The sequence below is a fragment of the Lissotriton vulgaris genome, chromosome 2_1 (genome assembly GCF_964263255.1).
Source record: "Lissotriton vulgaris chromosome 2_1, aLisVul1.2, whole genome shotgun sequence".
NCBI lineage: Eukaryota > Metazoa > Chordata > Amphibia > Caudata > Salamandridae > Lissotriton > Lissotriton vulgaris.
The window spans coordinates 821,986,241-822,006,626 of NC_141687.1; the positions used below are offsets into that span (position 1 = coordinate 821,986,241).

At 42.1% G+C, this 20,386-nt stretch overlaps 1 protein-coding gene across 1 annotated transcript in view; it reads right to left on the bottom strand.

Annotated features, from left to right (window-relative positions):
* CERKL (CERK like autophagy regulator) overlaps positions 1-19,353 on the bottom strand; it is a 593,964-nt gene extending 574,611 nt beyond the window's left edge. The window contains exon 1 of the mRNA XM_086956224.1: positions 18,964-19,353. Coding sequence (XP_086812350.1) covers positions 18,964-19,252 — 289 coding nt within the window. The 5' untranslated portion in view covers positions 19,253-19,353. The remainder of the gene's footprint in view (positions 1-18,963) is intronic.
* Positions 19,354-20,386: the final 1,033 nt, after the last annotated feature.

Genomic DNA, 20,386 nt, shown 5'->3' on the forward strand with positions numbered 1-20,386 from the left:
CCCTCACGACCGGGTGGGAAGAATGGAGAGAACTGTATCCCAACCCAAAGTGATAGCATCAACAGGTGTAAAAGGTAGGGTTTTTCCCAGAAAGAAAGTTAATGAAAATGTATAGAACAAAAGAAAACGCTTTGTGATAAACAGGGGAAATGAGACAGAAGCAGAGACTTTCAATGGCTGTCTATGAATTACCGGGTAGGTGTGCACAATTTATCATCGCAGAGCAGGTAAAAGGTGCCAACAGCCTCTATCCCTGGACACTTTCTAGAGTGAACGAAGATACAAACGCATATAAGGGTTGTGGTACTGAAAATTCTGGACCAGTGTTATGAAACATCGTCGTATCATGACGAATTTGGTATCAGCAGACTGGAAATGACGAGTATACTATGCACAATCATTTTCGTCGCATTCGGGTGAAGAAGGCACCCTGAAATCAGAGTTTCCGTCTTGAACCCTTGGGTTTCATTTTGTGAATAGCAGCCATTTTGTGGATTGCCCATACAGTAGGCCTTCACTGTGGCAGAACAAGTATTCAAGGACATAACCTTAGCATGGGTTTCTCTGACTCTGAATGAACTGCAGAAAGAGTAACCCTTTTTCACCTGGAACTGACCTTTTGCAAAACCAGTTTCGCCAACTGATCATTGTCTGAGTTTTTTCAATTACTATTCAGGACCTTCTTAGCCATTAGTTTTCTTGCGCATATGTTATCTTAAACAATATCTAAATGGTTTCTTTCCTTAAAGACTTTCTTTTCTGAAACTTGGGTTTTTGTTATGTGTCGTGACTGCCATCTAGTGTTACTTTTATGTAGGTTTTCAGAAGTTAGTTTGTGAGCAAAGCAGTCTGACCTGTTGTGAATCATATATACACATTAACCAGGGATTTCTTCGTGCGCTGGAGTTAATTTTAGAAGCTGGCCTTTCCTTGCCAAACCAGTTCCTGCCCTTTAGTTGATCAAGATTATAGATCAGAGCACAGGACATTGTAAAGATTTGCTACACACAAACGTGCCTATCTTACTTCCATCTGTTCTTGTTATGGCCTGGACTTATCTTGAAAGTCGGTTTGTACAGTGCTTTGTGCACGTCCTGGGAGTGACCAATAATAATGTACTTCAAGAGAACATGTGTGCCTAGGGCATAATAACTGGTATAAAAGGTCTGTGTGGAGACCATACAGCAGGCTGCCTCCTTCAGTTGCTTTAGGTGTGACTGGGTGACGTAGCCTCACAATTAATTGTAATAAAGATGTCTTTTCATATTTCAGATTCTCTGTTGATTTCTTTGCCACTTTTGAATGGATTACTTATTGGTAAGACCCCCGAGAAGGAGTTTGTGGATTTCTGGAACCACAAATGGCGCGACCAACAGTGGGCCTCATCAAGAAGTGACTATCTGGAGGAGTAATCTTGTCAGAGGGCAGAAATCTACTGGGGAAGGCAAGACAGAAATCTACTAAAAGAGGTACTCTGTGCACAGAGGTTCTGGGGGATTTTTTTTGTTTCTGCGGCCCAGTATATTTTTTGATTTTTCTGACTTAAACTCTCCAAACGATGTCACTCCTGACTGCGGAACCTTTTTGGCGTAAGTGTTTTTTTTTTAAGAAAAGTTAGTGCAGTTAGAACTTGGCAGTTAGAATTTGGACAACTATTTGTTTGGTATAGCTTTGATAAGTTTGTATAGGTTTGTATATGCGAATTGCAATTTGTGTAGGCAGGTAATGAAGGGATTTTTTCTCCATCTGCTTTAGTTGAGGTATAAGTGGGTCGCTCCCAGTCCTTTGTCTTTGGTTCTGTGGTTCTTTGCTTGGTTTGTTTGGTCCTTAGTCTTATTTGAAGATTGCAATTTTCAATAACCGAGGGTCTTGTATATTTACAAGTGTATCGATAGAGATAGCCCCTTGAAGTTGGAAGCAAGATTAGTGAGCTATAAGATGCCTGATCTTAGCAAATTTGGAGATTTGTGTTGGCCAACTTTGTATACGTTTGGATTTGCCGGCTTCCCCTAAAGGGAATATCTAAATAGGTTAGATATACAAACATATTTCTTCCTTGGTGACGTTGTATCCCCAGGGAATTAAAATATGACATAAGGCAAAACAAGGATCCTTTGCTCTGTGCAATTTTATATGCAGAACGATTTTTGGTGTTCTGCCAGCTAAAAGCTAGTGTATTGAGTGTATTTTTGGTTTCCTGCAAATACAGTGTTCTGTTGGGCTGTTATGCAGTCTTTTGGAACACTATTGAGAAGTGTTTCTTGTAAATATGGTTTCAGCTACTATTTACTAATGGTTCGGTTTTGAGTACAGTCTGGGCTGTCCTGTTTTCGTCCTGAGTGTTGATTTGTGGGTTTGATGTATGTTTAAATGTTTATGTGGCTTTTTCTCATCAGTATAACTTCGGTATGTGAGTGGCGTTTGCGCAGTTCATGAAACAGATGCCTGACAGCGCTGTATTGTGTGTACTGAATGTTTTAACACTTTCTGTTTATGTCTGCAATGAGCTCAATGTGTGTGTGTGTGGATCATGTACAATAGATATAAATAAGGCCCCAAAAAGAAAAAAACGAAATTATCTATTTTTGCAAAAATAAATAAATTTACTGCATTTTTCCTTAGATGCACTGTATTAGATGTGCACAGGCAAATATTTCAGCTGCAGTATATTTGATTGGAATGTTCATTAAGCCAGCACTTGTCCAGTTAAACACGGGTGGAATTTTGCATAACCGTCCTTTTAAATAAATGTGGCGCAAAAATGTGGCGCAAAAATGTGACGCAGGAATGTGACGCAGGAATGTGACGCGTTTTTAAGTTAGGCATATGCGCTCAGGTTTGTGAGTTAATGCATCTAAATGATAGGGAAGGGATGCAGTGGGCTCTTATATGTAGAACAATCACAGAGAGGAATAATTGGTTTTATTAGAAGGTAAAAAAATTATTAATTATGAAAAATAATTATTAAAAATAAGTGCTACAAAAATAGTTTTTTAATATTTATACAGCTTAACACTCATATTATGACCTCCTAGCATTAAAATTTGATTTAAGTTATGTTGCATCACTAAAATGACAAGCATTCGTGTGTATAATTTCCCCTTGGCATAGGCGCAAGCAAGAGCATTTTTATAAAGTATAAGCTATTATTTTCAAATGCCTGACTCATGGGTTATGTAATAGACATTCTACTAATGCATATTATGCAAGAAAATTGTAGGATATTCATTTTTTAATGCCTAAAATATGAAAGTCGATTTTGATTAAAAACACTGTTTAAACTGCATTTTGCTTTCATTCAGAGTACTTTTTAAAGTGTCTCAGGCTTAAGCAAATGCATACATTTAGGTTTTTGATACATATATATACGCAGGTTGTGCCTTCTTATGAGTCAGTGGGTTATGTCACGTGCCAGTACAAAGGCTTGTTTTAAATATCAGGGTTGAAGGTTCTAGCTTCAGCTAGGCCTACGGAAAAGTTTTGTTCATTTAAAATTGATGAAGCATGTACCATAGGATTGCAACAAGCATTTACTCTAAAAAAAAACTGGTCTGGGTGTCATTAGGTTTTGAGAATTAGTAACAGTAAATGTAGTTTAAAAATCTGGGAATAGAGATAATTTTAGCGCACAAAAAAAAGGAGAAATTATTTTTCAAAAATAGAGTGAATTAGGAATTAGTTAGGACTTCTGGCTTTGGACAGCGTCAGTGTGGCAGAGGCTGAGGGCTGAGAATTTGCAGAGGCTGGCTCGAGCCGCGCTGCCGAGATGTTATCTTTTAGTCTCCCTGTAAATAATGGAGAAGGCCGTCATGTTGACATTTGTGACCTTTAATTAGGACTTTGCCTCCGAGGAATGCAGAAGTTTCTGGTTTCTTCGTGAGAACATCAATGAAATGAAAGACCTTAATTTACAAGGGAAAATTAAAAGGGGGTTCTTTGGAAATCCCAAATGTCGTGTTAAATGCTTTGCAGAACTGATACATTTGTGTTTCCACGCTAAGTAAAATAATGTTTGCTAGTTGCGTTTATTTCATAAAAAAAGGAAGTGTTGCATTCAGTCTTAGATAAAAAATAAGATGCAGCCCTTTTCCTAAATTTTGAAGGCTACAGGCCTATGTAAAAAAAAAAAAAAAAAATGTTTATGTTTTCATTTGTGTATTTGGCCCTGTCATTATATATTTTAGTTGGTCCTGTATGTTAGAAGAGAGACAGTAAAGTTATATATGACAGCAGACTCACACTGCATGGTGATCTACTGTCAAAAGGAGTGTAGGTATTTTAGACCTGACAAATTTAGACAGGCCCAAATATTGGGTTTTGGGCTGCAGGTTTACAGTGCATAAAGTACATGTGCCATGGTGCTGTTGTTTTATTTTGTGTATGTTTTGTTTTATGTTGTTACTATTACAAGTTCCCCAGTGTTGTGAAGGGATCCGTATGATACGTATTGTTGCACAACAGTTGGATGGATTTGGTATATGATAAATTTCACAGATATGGTTTCCATACTGTGAGGAAGACAGGCAGCACTTTTACCAGTGCATGCCTAAATTTGGCTATAATGATATTGAAGAAAACTAAAAAGATATATAGAATCAAAGTGTGTCATCTGCTGTTAAGTCACTTACTGCACATTCCCTTAAAGGAATAGGCAGCCCTACATTCATGTATCCTTGATTGGACCTAAGGATGGAATTATAGATCTGTGACTCAAGGTGGCCTAATTTCTATATTGCATTACTTAATCATGTTCTGTTTCCCAAATAGCATATGGCTTTGTCCCTTGAAAGGAAACCAGGTTTCATTTTTTCTTCCTGAAAAGAGAACAGGAACATTAGCTAAGATTACCGTATACGGTGTAGTTGCCAGCGGTAGAGTTAATCTGTGTAACTTTGGTCTCTTGTGTATCCCCCGTACTCTTGGTGCTGTGTCACATGCCTGAGGCACCCAAGCAAACTCTTGTTCTTCCTATAGATTTTTCTTTTGTTGCTCCGCCCCTGACCAATGTCGCATCATGCTTAGTTATTGGGGATTTTAGTGGTGTCCAGTCAGCCCATTTATTATTATGGGGGTATTGTTTTTGTGCACACTTCTAGACTACAGTGATGTATCAGGGACCCCCCATGTTATGTATAATTCCCTTTTGTATGGCCAGACTGGTTGTTAAGAATTTTCCTTAGGCCTACTTCAATGTTTTTTTCAGACTGACTGTCAGGGTAGTGATAGGTTGGTTAACTGACCCAATATTATAGTAAGACAAGTTTTCCATCTCATTAGGAGATATCTTAAGTTTACCCTTTTGAACATGACGAATTTTCAATGCCTATTTTAATTTTTCAGTTCCCTTTTGTTCCTGCTGCTTTCATTTTTGTGGGATCAGATGTGTTCTAATCATGCAAATACCAGGACTTTCTAGTGCTTATCTTTTTTTCCTGCACATTTGATCATTAGCCTTTGTATTGCATAGTGCACCTGATGCACATTTTTTAAAGGGACTTTTCTTCATGTTCTTGATAATCTGTATTATGTTATTTCTCTATTTGAGATGTTCTAGATAAGGAATTTAGGAACACCTAGGTTTAATCATAGAGGAAAATATGTATTTGCACCATTAGACAATGTCACCATATGTGAAGACATCCATTTAGATAGAATTTTCGTGTAGTTATCTACCCTTAGATGATGAAGGATATGCTTTCATACGGAAACCCAATTGAAAAACCTAGAGACACTGTTTTGCCTACTGCCCTTATGTTTGAAATTGTTTTTTGAAAATGGCAGTGTATTCTAGACCAAAATTGTCCCATGGCGTGTGGCCACTCGCTTGCAGATTACAGACCACCTGCTTGCAGTCCCCTTGTTAAAACCCATGAACTGTTTTGTGCTTGATTTGAAGGAAACTAACAATTGTGTTACATTTCCTATATCACTAGGTTCTGCGGGATCTTCCAGAGTCAAAGAAAGAGTGGTACCCTGCAGACCTGTGATCGAGACTAAGCCCACTCTCCATCAGTGACCGCTACAGATGAATGACAGATTTCTTGGCTCTACAATTTCTGCAACAAGAAAGTCGCGAAGCTGGACAGCGATCATCAGCGCGACATCAGTGGTGCCTTCCAAGCAAAGCATTTGCTTCTTCGAAAGGCGTCGCAGAAAAAGGAGGAGCTGGTTCTTTGTTTGCCACAGAATAAGAGTTTGTTTGTTTGGGCTTTGTACCTGTTATGTGCTGGAAACCTCTGTCAGTGTACAGTCCCTTGAGCCCTTGGCCCGAGTTTTGGCCACACACACACCTCTTTTTGTTTTGCTCCAGCGGAAAGGCAGTACACCCAAGGATCCACGTTTGGAAAAAAGGCACTACATTATGGTACCCCTGAAAGAGCAGCCCGAGTATCCTCTGACACTGAATAGAGAGTGTTGGAGTCTGAAAGTGCTGCTGATCTTGCTGGGTTGTTTCTCAGTAGTGCTTGGATCTGCACGAGATGCTTTGTGCCCTTGATCAATGAAGAGCACATCATTTGTAGTGTCTGACACAAAGAAGAGACACAGGTGCATTGTTTTGAGACATTGAGACTTTCGAGTGAGCTGTGGGTGTTTTGCCAGGAGGGCACTCTAACTAAACAGTACTTTTTTCTCATGAAAAAGCCTGAATTGAAGAGGCCCAACGCGAAGAAGACACTGGAAGCGGATTTGATGGACAATAGAAGCCTGCCAGGAGAGGCTTTGACGGACTCTGGGTATTTTCTGTGAGCTTGTATAGAATTGGAGTTTGGAAACTAATTTTTGCTGCTTTGCTGGCATTGTTTTAAAGTACTATTCTGTTTAGTAAAAGCATAATAAAGTCCACTCTCTGTGGAAGAGTATCCCTTTTCATCTGAGAGCATTGATCAGGAATACCACTGTTTCACTTGAACATATAATAAATTACTGAAATGCATAGGAAGCTATATAAAATGTTATTAGATAATTCTAGGATTTGCTTTCTGCTTAGGATTGTGAAAAATTATGATTTTGTTTGTAATAGTGGTCACTACCTTCTCCTGTTGTCTATATGTTCTCAACAACGTGTTCTCTAGTTTTTTTTTTTTTTAATGACATTGTCTTTTATGGGGGGGATTGTTTTTGTTGCTACCCAATTGACATCTGTACCCACCTCCCAACCTATGACTCTTCCTACTATTACTCCTTTGCATTCACACTGAGACCAAAAAGAGACAATTTCTTCAAGTATTTTGCATTTGACTTTTGTTTTTCTTTTTCTCTTGCTTTTTCTGAAATTGTATTATGGTTTTCTGTTAAATTTTTGATTGGTTACCATTTGCCAGTTGCAGGGTCACGTAGGAGTACCAACGGTTCAGTTTGTGACCTGAGTAGTGGCAGTAGGTCTGCAGGACTTGCAGTGTCCCTACGACCTGCTAATAATCACAGCTGAAGTACTCTATCAAGATTGCGTGAGCGACATTAGAAAATGGAGATTGTATTGAGGAATGACGATAAAAAGCAAGAGATGAAAAAACGATATTATAGAATGTTGTTCTCTAAGTGTGGTATAGCTTTATCTATTTTAATACTTTTATGTATTCTATTAGCTACTATATTCTGGTTTGTTTCTCCTACACAATTGACGTCTGCACCAACTTCTCAACCTACTCTTTCTTTTTCTACTGTTTCTTCACATGAGTTTCATATTTTACCTGAACATGAACTGGTTAGGTCAGAGTTTACTGATAATTCCTTTTGTACAGTTTCTACATCAACACCAGTTAGTAGTGAATATCACTAATTGTTGGGTGTGTGATCTTATACCACATACTACAGATAGAGGTATTTCCTATTTGGTCCTGCCATATATGGCCTTTTGTGCCACTACGTGTGTAAGGAGACCTGTCCCGAGAGAGTTGCTAAGTAATAAGATGATACTACAGCAACACCTTGATGATCTGATGAGTATAGACCTAGATTCAGACTGACATGGGTTTAGGTTATTGCCTATGTAAGGGCAAAAGGAGCGTCTGTGGTACTGAAAATTCTGGACCAGTGTCATGAAACATTGTCGTATCATGACGAATTTGGTATCAGCAGACTGGAAATGACGAGTATACTATGCACAATCATTTTCGTCGCATTCGGGTGAAGAAGGCACCCTGAAATCAGAGTTTCCGTCTTGAACCCTTGGGTTTCATTTTGTGAATAGCAGCCATTTTGTGGATTGCCCTTACAGTAGGCCTTCACTGTGGCAGAACAAGTATTCAAGGACATAACCTTAGCATGGGTTTCTCTGACTCTGAATGAACTGCAGAGAGAGTAACCCTTTTTCACCTGGAACTGACCTTTTGCAAAACCAGTTTCGCCAACTGATCGTTGTCTGAGTTTTTTCAATTACTATTCAGGACCTTGTTAGCCATTAGTTTTCTTGCGCATATGTTATCTTAAACAATATCTAAATGGTTTCTTTCCTGAAAGACTTTCTTTTCTGAAACTTGGGTTTTTGTTATGTGTCGTGACTGCCATCTAGTGTTACTTTTATGTAGGTTTTCAGAAGTTAGTTTGTGAGCAAAGCAGTCTGACCTGTTGTGAATCATATATACACATTAACCAGGGATTTCTTCGTGCGCTGGAGTTAATTTTAGAAGCTGGCCTTTCCTTGCCAAACCAGTTCCTGCCCTTTAGTTGATCAAGATTATAGATCAGAGCACAGGACATTGTAAAGATTTGCTACACACAAACGTGCCTATCTTACTTCCATCTGTTCTTGTTATGGCCTGGACTTATCTTGAAAGTGGGTTGGTACAGTGCTTTGTGCACGTCCTGGGAGTGACCAATAATAATGTACCTCAAGAGAACATGTGTGCCTAGCTCATAATAACTGGTATAAAAGGTCTGTGCGGAGACCATACAGCAGGCTGCCTCCTTCAGTTGCTTTAGGTGTGACTGGGTGACGTAGCCTCACAATTAATTGTAATAAAGATGTCTTTTCATATTTCAGATTCTCTGTTGATTTCTTTGCCACTTTTGAATGGATTACTTATTGGTAAGACCCCTGAGAAGGAGTTTGTGGATTTCTGGAACCACAGGGTAAATGTGAGGATTTGATGGAATAACACCTCCCCTACTCTGGACTGACAGTGAAAGTGTAGCCCTACATTGTACTTACATATCAACATTTTCAGCAGGGACTGTGCAAAGCAAGATATGTTTGCAAACTAAAAAAAGAGAGAATATATAACAACTATGATAGGGCTTCTTACATAATGAACACGCATCCCTAAATAGTCATGGGTGGAGCTTGCGCTTACCTTTATCTTGTAAGTCTATTCCGCCCACCTCTATCCAGACTTTGGAATCTTGAGGGGTTAAAGCGACAAGCCGCGGTTAGAAACGCAGTGCCAATATCAGAAAGCCGAGTACCGCATGGTTAAAGTCCCTAAAGCAATATGCCTGGATGAAACGAAGTCCAGGTCCGTTGCTCCAATATGGGTCCCAGTTTCTAAGTGTGGAGGGGCTCCGCAAGAGCAGAATCAAAGCTGCACCAACGCGGGATAGCCCATAGGCTGAGCAGCGCGGGATGCACTAACGTGCAGGATTTAAAATAAAGCTCCTAGCGTCCATAGGGAGAATCCCAGTGAGTGTCACTGAATATTGCTATGTGTGAGGTTAATTGCATCAGAGTGAGACTGAGTTAGTCTTAATGAGTAAGAGAATGAGGAGTGAGAATCAGTGAGACTGAATGAGTCATAGTGAGTGAGACTGAGTGAGACCATGGGGGGTCAGAGTGAGATTTAATGAGTCATAATGAGTGAGACGGAGCGAGTCAGTGAGACTGAGAGTCAGTGAGATTGAGTGAGTAAGAATGAGAGGAACTGAGCGGGACTGAATGAGTATGATGGAGTGAGTATAGCAGAATGAATGGGACTGAGTGACTTATGGAGAAAAAGTGAGTTGAGGCAGATTCAGTGAGGATGAACAACAGTGAGACAGAGAGAGTCAGAGTGAGACTGAGTGAGACTAAATGAGAATGAGTGAGTAAGAGAGTGAGAATGAGTCGACTTGAGTGAGACTAAGTGTGACTGAGTGAGTCAGAGTGAGTAAATCAGAATGAGTGAATCAGAGTGAGATTGAGTGAGTAACAGTCTTAGTCTTAGTGAGACACAGTAACGTAGAGGGAGAAACAGTGAGACTGATTGAGTCAGAGTGTGTGAGACTTATGTAAATCAGAGTGAGATTTAGTGAATGAGTCTAAGTGAATCAGTAAGACTGACTGAGAATGAGTGAGACTGACTGCGAATATGTGAGGGAGAGTGAGTCAATGAATGAGAATGAGTGGGAATGAGTGAGACCAAGTGAGAATGAGTGAGTCAGAGTGAGATTGAGTGAATCCGCATGAGTGAGAATAAGTAGGACTGAATAACAGTACAATTGAATAAATGACACTGAGTGGGTCAGAGCGAGAATAAGTGACACTGTGTCAGTCAGTGAGACTTAGTCACACTGAGTCAGAGTAAGTAAAATTAAGTGGAAGTGCAAATGAGAGTAAGTGAATGAGACTGGGTGAGAATGAGAGAGAGTAAAATTCAATGCAAGCAAGAGTGAGCGACTTTGACTGCACTCTCCTAAAATACATCAGGCATACTTTCTGGAATTTGAGGTAAAGATTATGCCTTAACACTTGTAAAGGGCACCAGCCACCGAAGTTAATGCTAGTTCATGCAAATGGTTGGTGAGATGAGTAAATAGGCTAGAAGAGGTTAGTTTTTGTTAGACTGCAGGATTTTGTTTTCAAAGATGGAGAGATTGTGGCCCATTGGGTGAGAAGTGGGCAGTTATCAGAAAAATAATAGAAAGTAAGGTAGGCATGTAAGAGGTAGGCTACACTCAGAGGATGTTAGGCATACAGAGGGTGGTAGAAGGAGGCTTTTGGGATAGCAGGCAATCTGAGGATGTAAAAACTGTGTAGGGACAGATGGTTGTCACATGTGGATAGATGCTATATGTTGTAACATCTTTGTTATTTTGTTTAGCTTCTGAAAATGGTGTTGAAACTTTGAACTTTGATCAATAACATGAATAGCAAAGATTATACTTATTTTGTTTAGACTCTGTACTCAGCTCTTTCTAATGTGAGGTTCTGTGTTATGTGGGACGTTTGGTTCATTGGTTCATTTGTTTTGACGAGTAAGATTTGGAAGATTGACCCATATTTGCAATTAGTAGTGAGCACTCCATTACCTATTGGTTCTCATCAGATGCTAGTAAGGAGTAGGCCAGGGCAGAACTCTGGGAGTTTAACTCCATGGAATTCTGCTGAGTCTCCAAAACACTCAGTGAGTTTCCGCGAACGGGGGAAAAGGCACATTACGCTGCTCGCTCTGTGATTTAGCGCCAGGAGCTCCATCCATGCTGAAAACACTGCACGTATGGCACCACGTGGTGCACCGGAGAGTGCAGCTTCTCAAGTTGATTTTGCTGGTGCTCTGGTAGATTTTCTCCTCGAGCTGCAGATTTCGGACCGTAAACAGTTGCGACTGCCTGTATTGGAGAAATCTCGCCGGATGCACTCCTAGTGACCAAAAATCAAGCTAGGGGATGCCAAATCACACTTGCACTTGCCAAATTACTGTTTACCAGCTGCATGCATAAAAAAAAATCACTGATGCACTGCAGTTGGCGTAATTTGGAACTCCACATTACAAGCATAACGTGGAGCGGACAAAACTCCGCCAACTTTGCTGGTGGAGTGGAATATACCGCCCACCCTTGGAAAAGAGATGTTTGAAAGGGAATTGTGAAAATTCAGTTCTCCCTTGAACTTAGAGGGTACGGCAGGGGCATCCATTTGTAAACTGAGAGGTCAAAATTTGTTTTGGCCCTTATCTTTATTAACAAGATAATATGGATTCCCAAATGGATCATGTTAGGTATAACCAATCTCAAACACCCTTCTCAATTCCATGTGATTCTCAGTGGCTCTAATCTTTGCAGGTAAGGATCCACCATTTGGAGGCTTGGACGAATAAAGTAGAACCATTGATTGTTTATTCATAAATTCTAGAACTATTAGAGTAGTGCCAGCCTGGAACTCAAATTCCTTAGTTGGAAATATTTGGTAGTTTTTGATTGAAGGAATTTTGACCCTTTGTGTTTATCATAACAGCTTGAAAGAGGATCTTCTTGCAATTGGGAGTCAGTGGAGAAATGTTCAATTTATATGTTTTCTGGATTTCTCTCCAGAACATGTCCAGAGAGAGGGATCTATACACCCTCTGGCATCAAGGACTTAGTCAATGTACCAATATCATACAAAGAACCTAATGCCCTGCAACCTCCTGCAACCCATTGAGCATTACATGAGTAAGGTATGTATTAAGTAATGATAAGTCCCGTGAGACTCACAGGAATGGTTAGTGGAACCTAAATCCTCTGAAAGCATGCATACACACACTCAAGAACTTTAGAAGATGATGGGGGTGCACAACTCAAAAAGTCCAATAGACCGTAGGTATATGAGAAAAGTCACTTCTTTATTAGATCAATAGAATTTTCTTAAAAACAGGTTGATTAAGAGTATCAGCCAACGCGTTTCGCTCTCGCAATGAGAGCTTCCTCAGGGCTGAAAGCAAAAAACAAACAAACATCTATATAAATAACAGATATACACACAAAAAATATAGTATATGGGCAAACAACAAAAATATGTACGTCGCAGTGTTATACATATTTTTGTTGGACCTATATTAAGTAAGGTGATTTGTCCAGCCGGACAGGGATCACAAATCTTTACTGTATAATTAAACAATCAAAACAATACCTTACATTCAAAAGAGTGAGACACAAGCCTGTGCCCTCACGCTTACAAATTGGCAAGGTGACAGGGTAGTAAAGAGACAGAGGGAAGAGTTTTTTAGGCAGAGAGTGAACGATTTCTGAAAATGAAGAAATGACAGAAATTCAATTACACCATTATACGCATATCACATTTGGTATACATTTAGATATATGGTGTTTCAACAAGTCGACGGCGTTTGGATCCCTTTTACATAATTCATGGGATCATCATCAGGACAAGGATTATGCCTAAAGGGTATTGGACACAATAGCCTGGTAGAGAGGAATTAGCAGTCACGCAGAGCAGGGTGAGGGCAATAATTCACGGCATCAACCACAGTGGGTCGTCGTGTTGTCGGTACCAGGGTACGAATGAGAGAGGGGCTGAAAGTCGCCGAGTCGCTAGGGATCAGGACGTACTCCGTTTAGAGCGAGGCAGATAAGGACTGAGCCCGCAATGGGGGGGGTTTAGTTGTCCGGCGCCAGCACTTCGGGGAAGCCAAGAGCTTACCCGTAGGGACCGCAGTAATCCGTATTAGAGCCCGCAGTGGGGAATTGGATCGAGCGCCAACAATGAGACGCGATCCCACGAGCCGAAAATGGAGGCTTCGTGTGTGCACCCTGGCAATCTTAGGGTGGTCTTTCCCCCCAAACGTTTTTCCTTTTTCCTCTATTTTTGCTGATCTTGTTTTTGCTAGCCTAAGGACTCTGTAAACTTTACCACTGCTAATTAGAGCTAGAGTGCATGTGCTCACTCCTTAAAACATAGTAACATTGGCTTAGTCCCAATTGGTATATTTAATTTACTCATAGGTCTCTAATAAAGTGGTACTAAATGTACCCAGGGCCTGTAAATTAAATGCTACAAGCGGGCCTGTAGCACTTATTATGCCACCCATTTAAATAGTCATTTAAATATGTCCCAGGCCTGCCATTGTAGCATGTGTGTGCAATTTTAAACTGCCATTTCGACCTGACAAAATAAACATTTTGCCAGGCCCAAACCTTCCTTTTTAATACATATAAGAGACCCCTATGATAGGCCCTGGACAGCCCAGCAGGCAGAGTGTATTTAAAGAGCTCTACATGTACTTTTAAGATTTACATGTCCTGTTAGTGAAAAACTCAAACTGGTTTTTCACTACTGCAAGGCCTAACTCTCCCATTGGCTAACAGTGGAGATACATTTTACAGCTTTTTAAATGTAATAAGGTAATACTGCTCGAACTCAACTGTGCGCTCACCATGTGTGGCACAGTCAATACACTATTATTAATATATGTCAGGCATCCCTACGATTGCCTCCTGAGCCGAGGAGGCAGGGTGCGTTATATTAAAGGTGAGAACATATAAGTGCAAGATTCTATGTCCTTATAGTGGCGTTCCCCATTGGATACTACTAGAAGTGTTAGCGGTCCATAGTATAACATGCGCTGCCACACAGGCATTCTCGAGGTTGGCAGCTCCATTATGGCACCACCTAAATATGTCATGTTTGGTATCAAACAACATTTCTTCTCACCGCTGACAAAAATCTTCTGTCATAGGTTATGTGGCATACACCTAGGTGGGCACCAAGGTGGCAGCCTTAGAGGCTGCCCACCTGGTTGTCCCAGCTTCTCTGTGCTCTGGCCGGATAGCCCACACTTCCAGTGTTTGCTGCTGCAAAGGCAGGATTCGGACCATGTGCTAGACAGTGTGATCACTCCCAGGAGTCAGGAACAAAGGCTTGGGCAGGAAGGAAGTCACACCTCCATCCCCCAAGCAGGCTAGTGAGGTGGCACATCAAGGTGTTGAGCTTCAAAAGCTGCACTGCCTTAAATATGTATAAGGGCTGACTCTCAGTGGAGAAAACAGCCCTCCCTCACCCCAGGCACATATGCGCCCGCACAGGTGGGAAATTAGTTAGTCAAGGAGGTGTACGCCCCCAGAAGGCTAGAAACACCTCCAGGGTGAGCAGCCTGGTCTGTACACTAAAATTAGATTTCTGCCATTTTTAGAAGAGGCAAAATAGAGGGTTCTGGGTAGGGAAGGTGACCCACAACCCTGGATGAGGTCACCGCAGGGGTTGATAGCTACACATCCCTGAATACCCTAAATCTAGGATTTAAGGGACCCCGCTGACACCAGAACCTCAGTTCTCAACAGTCAGCATCAAAGAGGACAGAAGAAGAGACCTGTTACAGTGACAACAAGACTTGCACAAAGCAAAAGAGGGAAATCCTGCATATGTGGCAATACTCTTAGAATGGCCTGATCAAGACTTTTACTAGACTACCTGCTGATTCCGGTTCCCCCAGACAGAGGCACCCCTGTGGAAGCCTGGAGCACCCTCAGACTCTCCTGGACTAGTGGCACAAGTCTCTGCACACTGCATGTAAAACAACACTCTGGATCAGACAAATTGCTGGACATCAGGCCCTCCAAAGTATTGCCCAAATCCAGATGGTTTAGTGCATTGGGGGAGTTACATGCAGCTATGGCATTCACCTGAACCACGAGAAGTTGAAGTTACTTTCTGCTCTACTTACCGCTGCCAAGGCTTGTTGGCCGCTAATACAGCAACCGATCCTTTTTATCGGCACTGGATTAAAAGGCAACTCCATCCAACCTTCAACTGATGTCAGTAACAACTCAATTGTTGTCTTTTGCATTGCTTTCCCCCACATTACAGATTCAGCAATAAAAGAAACTTCCACTGCTCCCCTTCAGCACCAGGGGCAGCCAGAAGAACTCTGCCACCGGGCTAAACAGACCAGGTAAAATTGAACTGACTGTCGTGGCTTGGTCCTGGCACCCACATCACCTTTACCCTGCAAGGGTACAACACAACTCGACCTGCAAGCGACTATTTGTCACTACTGGGTTTTCTGATTATCCGAAATGTGAAATTTTGACTGTATTATTTTGCATTGTTTTCTTTTACTTCTAAAATCTAGAACGCCGGTTGTTTGTATGCTATTCCATTAGTTTTGGTGTCTAAATTAAGATAAAAATATGCTCTATTTTTATAAATTGGTGTTGAATTTTTCTTCAAACGTGTCAGTTGCTTATCGCCCATTTGGTACTCTGAAATGCTTTACACATGTTCCTCCTGTAAAGCCTGACCGCTCTTAGTCACTCTACCAGGACTGAGCTACGGTTTTATTAGTATGCATCCAAAGACCGTCTTTGGGGTATTGTGACAGTATTACATGGTGATGTCAAACTCCCATACCACATAATACTCCCCTTTACTACAACATTATTCTGGGTGACCTTCACAAATCTGTCTCATTCAGCGCCTGTAAAGATTCAGCAGACGTCATACTGTTCTGCTCATCAATTGCCTTGCATTTACTGTAGAGCAGGGTTGCATCGTGCAGGTTTTTTGTCTAGTTAGTTTGTCAAGTCATTATCAAACAACTACAGTTGCCTGCCTTTGTACTTTTTAGGTCTCGCTAAGAATGCAGCGCAGCTGCTTCGCTAGGGAAGACTCTATTGCTGTGGCTTTGGTGCTGGAAGGGAAACAGGAGGTGGCACGCGTGGACAGAAGACGTGCACTCCATATGTGTGCACATCTCCTGTCCCTGGAGGCTGGCGCGAGCATGGTGTGCTTTCACTTTCGCAGTTTCTCTCCCGCTGTGGGCTCCACTTAGACGAAAACAAAGCATTAGTCTGCCTCACGCGCCCTTCCACGTCAAGGCTCCCACAACCCTGCACTTGGCTTCCTTACAAGTGTATATAGACGGCATCCTCCGGCCCCTGGTGCTGGAGGGAAACGTGCAGACTTCGTGCCTGCCTCGCCGAGATTCAGACTTTGCTGCTTCTTGTCATGGCCGGAGAGTGTGAGGCACAGCCGGGAATGGAGAGCAGACTCCCGCGGGGGCCAGCCGTGGAGGCTACAACCCTTGACCTCTGGCAGCCCAGCGCTGTTGACTTGTACTGGCAGCAGAGCACAGAGCTAGGGCAGCAGCGCCGCGGACTGCAGATCCAGGCTGATAACAGCGTAGTGTTGCTTGGGGAGGAAACTTTCTTGTTTAAGTAGAATAGGTTGCTAATCTAAATGTTTCACGTTGTACCGCCATGTGGAATCAATGAGCAAATACAAAAGTGCTTCACTACATAACATTCTGAACATAAATACTACTACTCCTTTTTCATGTAATAATAATATTACTCATTTCTATCTCCATTATCATTAAAAGCAAACACAATAGCAACACTAATATCAAGTGTCGCCATTATGATTATTATTTTTACCAGTATTAGTTGTATTATTACAACCATCTATGGTCCCAAACACATTGGTCAACATGGTGTTTGTATTGGGATGCCCAAACCTAACACCCACCGCAACCTGATGAATGTTCTATGAAATGCTGCTTGCCACTGTGGCGGGTGGGGTGAGCGCAGTGGGAGAGCGAGCAGAGAGGGGAATGGGGAGGCGGGCAGGCATGTTATTAATAATAAAAAAACTTTTTAAAAATTACCTGACGCTGCCTCCCGCGTTGCTCCTGCTGGCCTCTTCCTGGGTCCCAGCAGCTCCTGGTACAGACTCCTAGCCAATCCCTGTGCTGCAGAGCAGCACAGGATTGGCCTGAACAGGCAGAAAAGACACCCTGCTCAGATCATTGAGTCTGTGGGATTTCTCCAGCCCGACTGCTGAAACCTAAGTGCACATGAGTGTTTTGGTCGGCCTGAGACAGCCGGCCAAACACAAATGAGCACTTTGGGAGTGGTCAAGCACTCCTCGTCCACCCTCCCATGATCCGCCCCTTCCTGCACAAGCTGGCTCAGAGCAGGCAAACGAAAAATAAAAGGATGATAGAGCATCGTTTTATTTTTTGTTTGATTGCTCATTCTGCGCCAGGCAGTGGGGCGACGCTCCTCCGCCATTGGTACAGCATTGACTTCCGGTAATGGTGCTGTGGAGTTCAGAGAAAGAGTTTGGGTGGTGGGTTTCATCTGGACAAAGTACCTGGAGTGGGTGTCAGTGAGGTGGGTCATGAGACAAATTCGATTGGTGTATTGAGACCGGGGGGAGGGTGCGTGGGGGGGAAATAACAGGAGAAATGTTACTCATCTTTCACGTAAAATAAACACGCATTTGCAATGCAATAGGTCTCGCATTTGCAAGAGTTTGAGCTATTGGCATTGTAAATGACTTTTATTGATGTGTTATGAAAACCTGCAAGCGGTGCATAAACACGCACTTTGTACAGATAGTCCATGCTTACGAGAAGCAAGGCTGGCAGTTTAAGAGGCGCAGTTATTGCCAGCCTTGCTTTTCGTAAGAAAAGGCTATATGTACAGAGTGCATGTTTACGCACCTCTTGCAAGTTTTCAAAACACATAAATAAAAGGTATTATCATTTACAATGTGAATAGCTCAAACTCTCGCATAAGCGAGACCTATTACATTGCAAATGCTTGTTGCTATGTACTACGGAGAACAACTCAAAATGATTTTACTCCATATAGTTCACAGAAGCTACCATTTTCTTTCCGTTTCTAGTGTTCTATCCCTTTTGTAACTTAAGCATTTTTTCCAATATTTTTTTTTGTTTTTACTGCAGCTTTATTAGGCTCATGAGTTAATTTATCTCTTTAAAGACAATACATTTTCCAACTGAACACTTTGTTGCATATTCTTTAGTCGGTGCTGTTTTCTTTGTATGGTTACTTTAGGGAGGGCTCCCTGTTACTTTATTCGTTTTACATGTATTTACTGCGGTTCTACCATTTTACAGTTATGCCTTCATGTGAAGTCCTCAATGTCAAAGGTTGTGTCATCAACATGCAAATTATTTCTCACGACTAAGAATTTAGCCAATGTGAGAGTTCTGGGCTACTCTGTGCAATGCTGGGATGAAGAGAAGTGTGTCCAGCTACACTCCGGGCAGCGTGGGTATAACTAATGTGCCCGACTTCTGTACGGGAGGGAGAGGGGCAGGATTTGAGGACTGAGACATTTCAGAGGGGAGTATTAGATGTACGCTTGGTGGGTGTGGCCGAGGAGTGTGGCCCCAGCAGGCCACGCCCACGTCTGTTTCATAATACCATAGCGTGGCTCTGCTGTCACCCGAAGAAACAAACATCACATGTAGTAACGGAGGTTGTAGAACGTATCCCGGAGATTCCCACCAGGTTTCAGGTACTTACCTGGGGGTTTTTCGGGCAGGATGGGGCTCCAGACCAGCCTGCTGTCCGTCAGTTGTACATCGCAGCTTTGCTTGCCGACAGAAAATATCCCGCGAAGCAGAACTCGCTGACCCCCGCCACTGTCCTCCCTGTCGCCTGCAACCCGGGGTGCGCCCCCGACCACGGACGAAGAAGCATTCCATCCACAACTCGTCTTCTTCTCATGCGCCTCAGTACCTTCTTCTGGGCTTGTTTCCCAGGCCTGTATCTTCCCGCTGCGTGCAGGGGTGTGTAAGGTCCTGTCTGACATTTTTAGGGGGGCGAGAAAGTTTTTGCATCGGTGCGCGCGGCCTCGGTTGCTAGAGTAACGGGTTCAGCATACTTCTCAGGGCTAGACTTCCGTGAGTGGGCGGAGCTTTCACGTTGCCGGTCGCCATGTTGGTGCTTCTCAGAGCTATGGGAGGAGACTGTTACTACAGAGGCACGTCTGTTTCATTAACGAAGTCTCTTTGTATTTTCCTGCGAGCTTTTGTATTTTATGTTTATATAACCCCAGTGTGTGCCTACTAATAATCTGCGTGTGTTGGTTTTGAATTCTCCGGATGCCACAACAAGGTTAATTTTCAAATACATTTAAAGACATCCCCCAATTTGAAACAGCTCAAAACCAATTCAAATATTAAGTGACAATTGTAGATGCAGTCGTTCCGAGGATTTAAGAAGTTGAAAAAAAACATTTTAAAATAAATGCACACTTGCCATCAATTATGCACACCTATAAGGAAGATTTAGAGCAAAAACGTGAACATTGGAAACAGTTTTAAGCAAAATAGCATATTTTTTGTTGCAGATTTTTATCTAGCGCGAACTCGATCAGAAGGTATTGGAGCGCTTTACATGAGCACCGGTTACGTTACACATTCTGGCACGGGGAGTGATTTGCCTACATTCGCAGGATGTGGACGCGACCCGGAGGCTCGAACCCTGCTTTTCCAGCACCAAAGTCGGCACTCTGGCCGACGGACCACATCCTTTTCCCAACTTCAATTCTTTTATTGGAAAAACTGTGAGTCAGCGTCCTAAATTCGTAGCATTGACATACATGCACTAAGAGGCCCACACTACAGAAAATAGTGAGACTGCATTTGCTCGGGTTGTGCATGACTATCAAGTCACACGTTACCTTGTTGTTTGCAGAGTTTGTGTCCTTCCTACGTCTGAACCAGAGGCAAGGGACAGCACGCAACCACAGTTCTTTCTCTCTGGGGGCCTAACATACGGGGAGAGTGTAATACCGATATGTTTTTGGTGCAACCCGCTGGACCTGTCTAAATAAAAACATTCTAAATGATAATCTCACTGACAAATGTGTAGAACCCACTTGGTCCTACAAGAGTGACAGACAGATAAGTCTTAAACCATAAAGGTTTTATTTTCAGAAAGA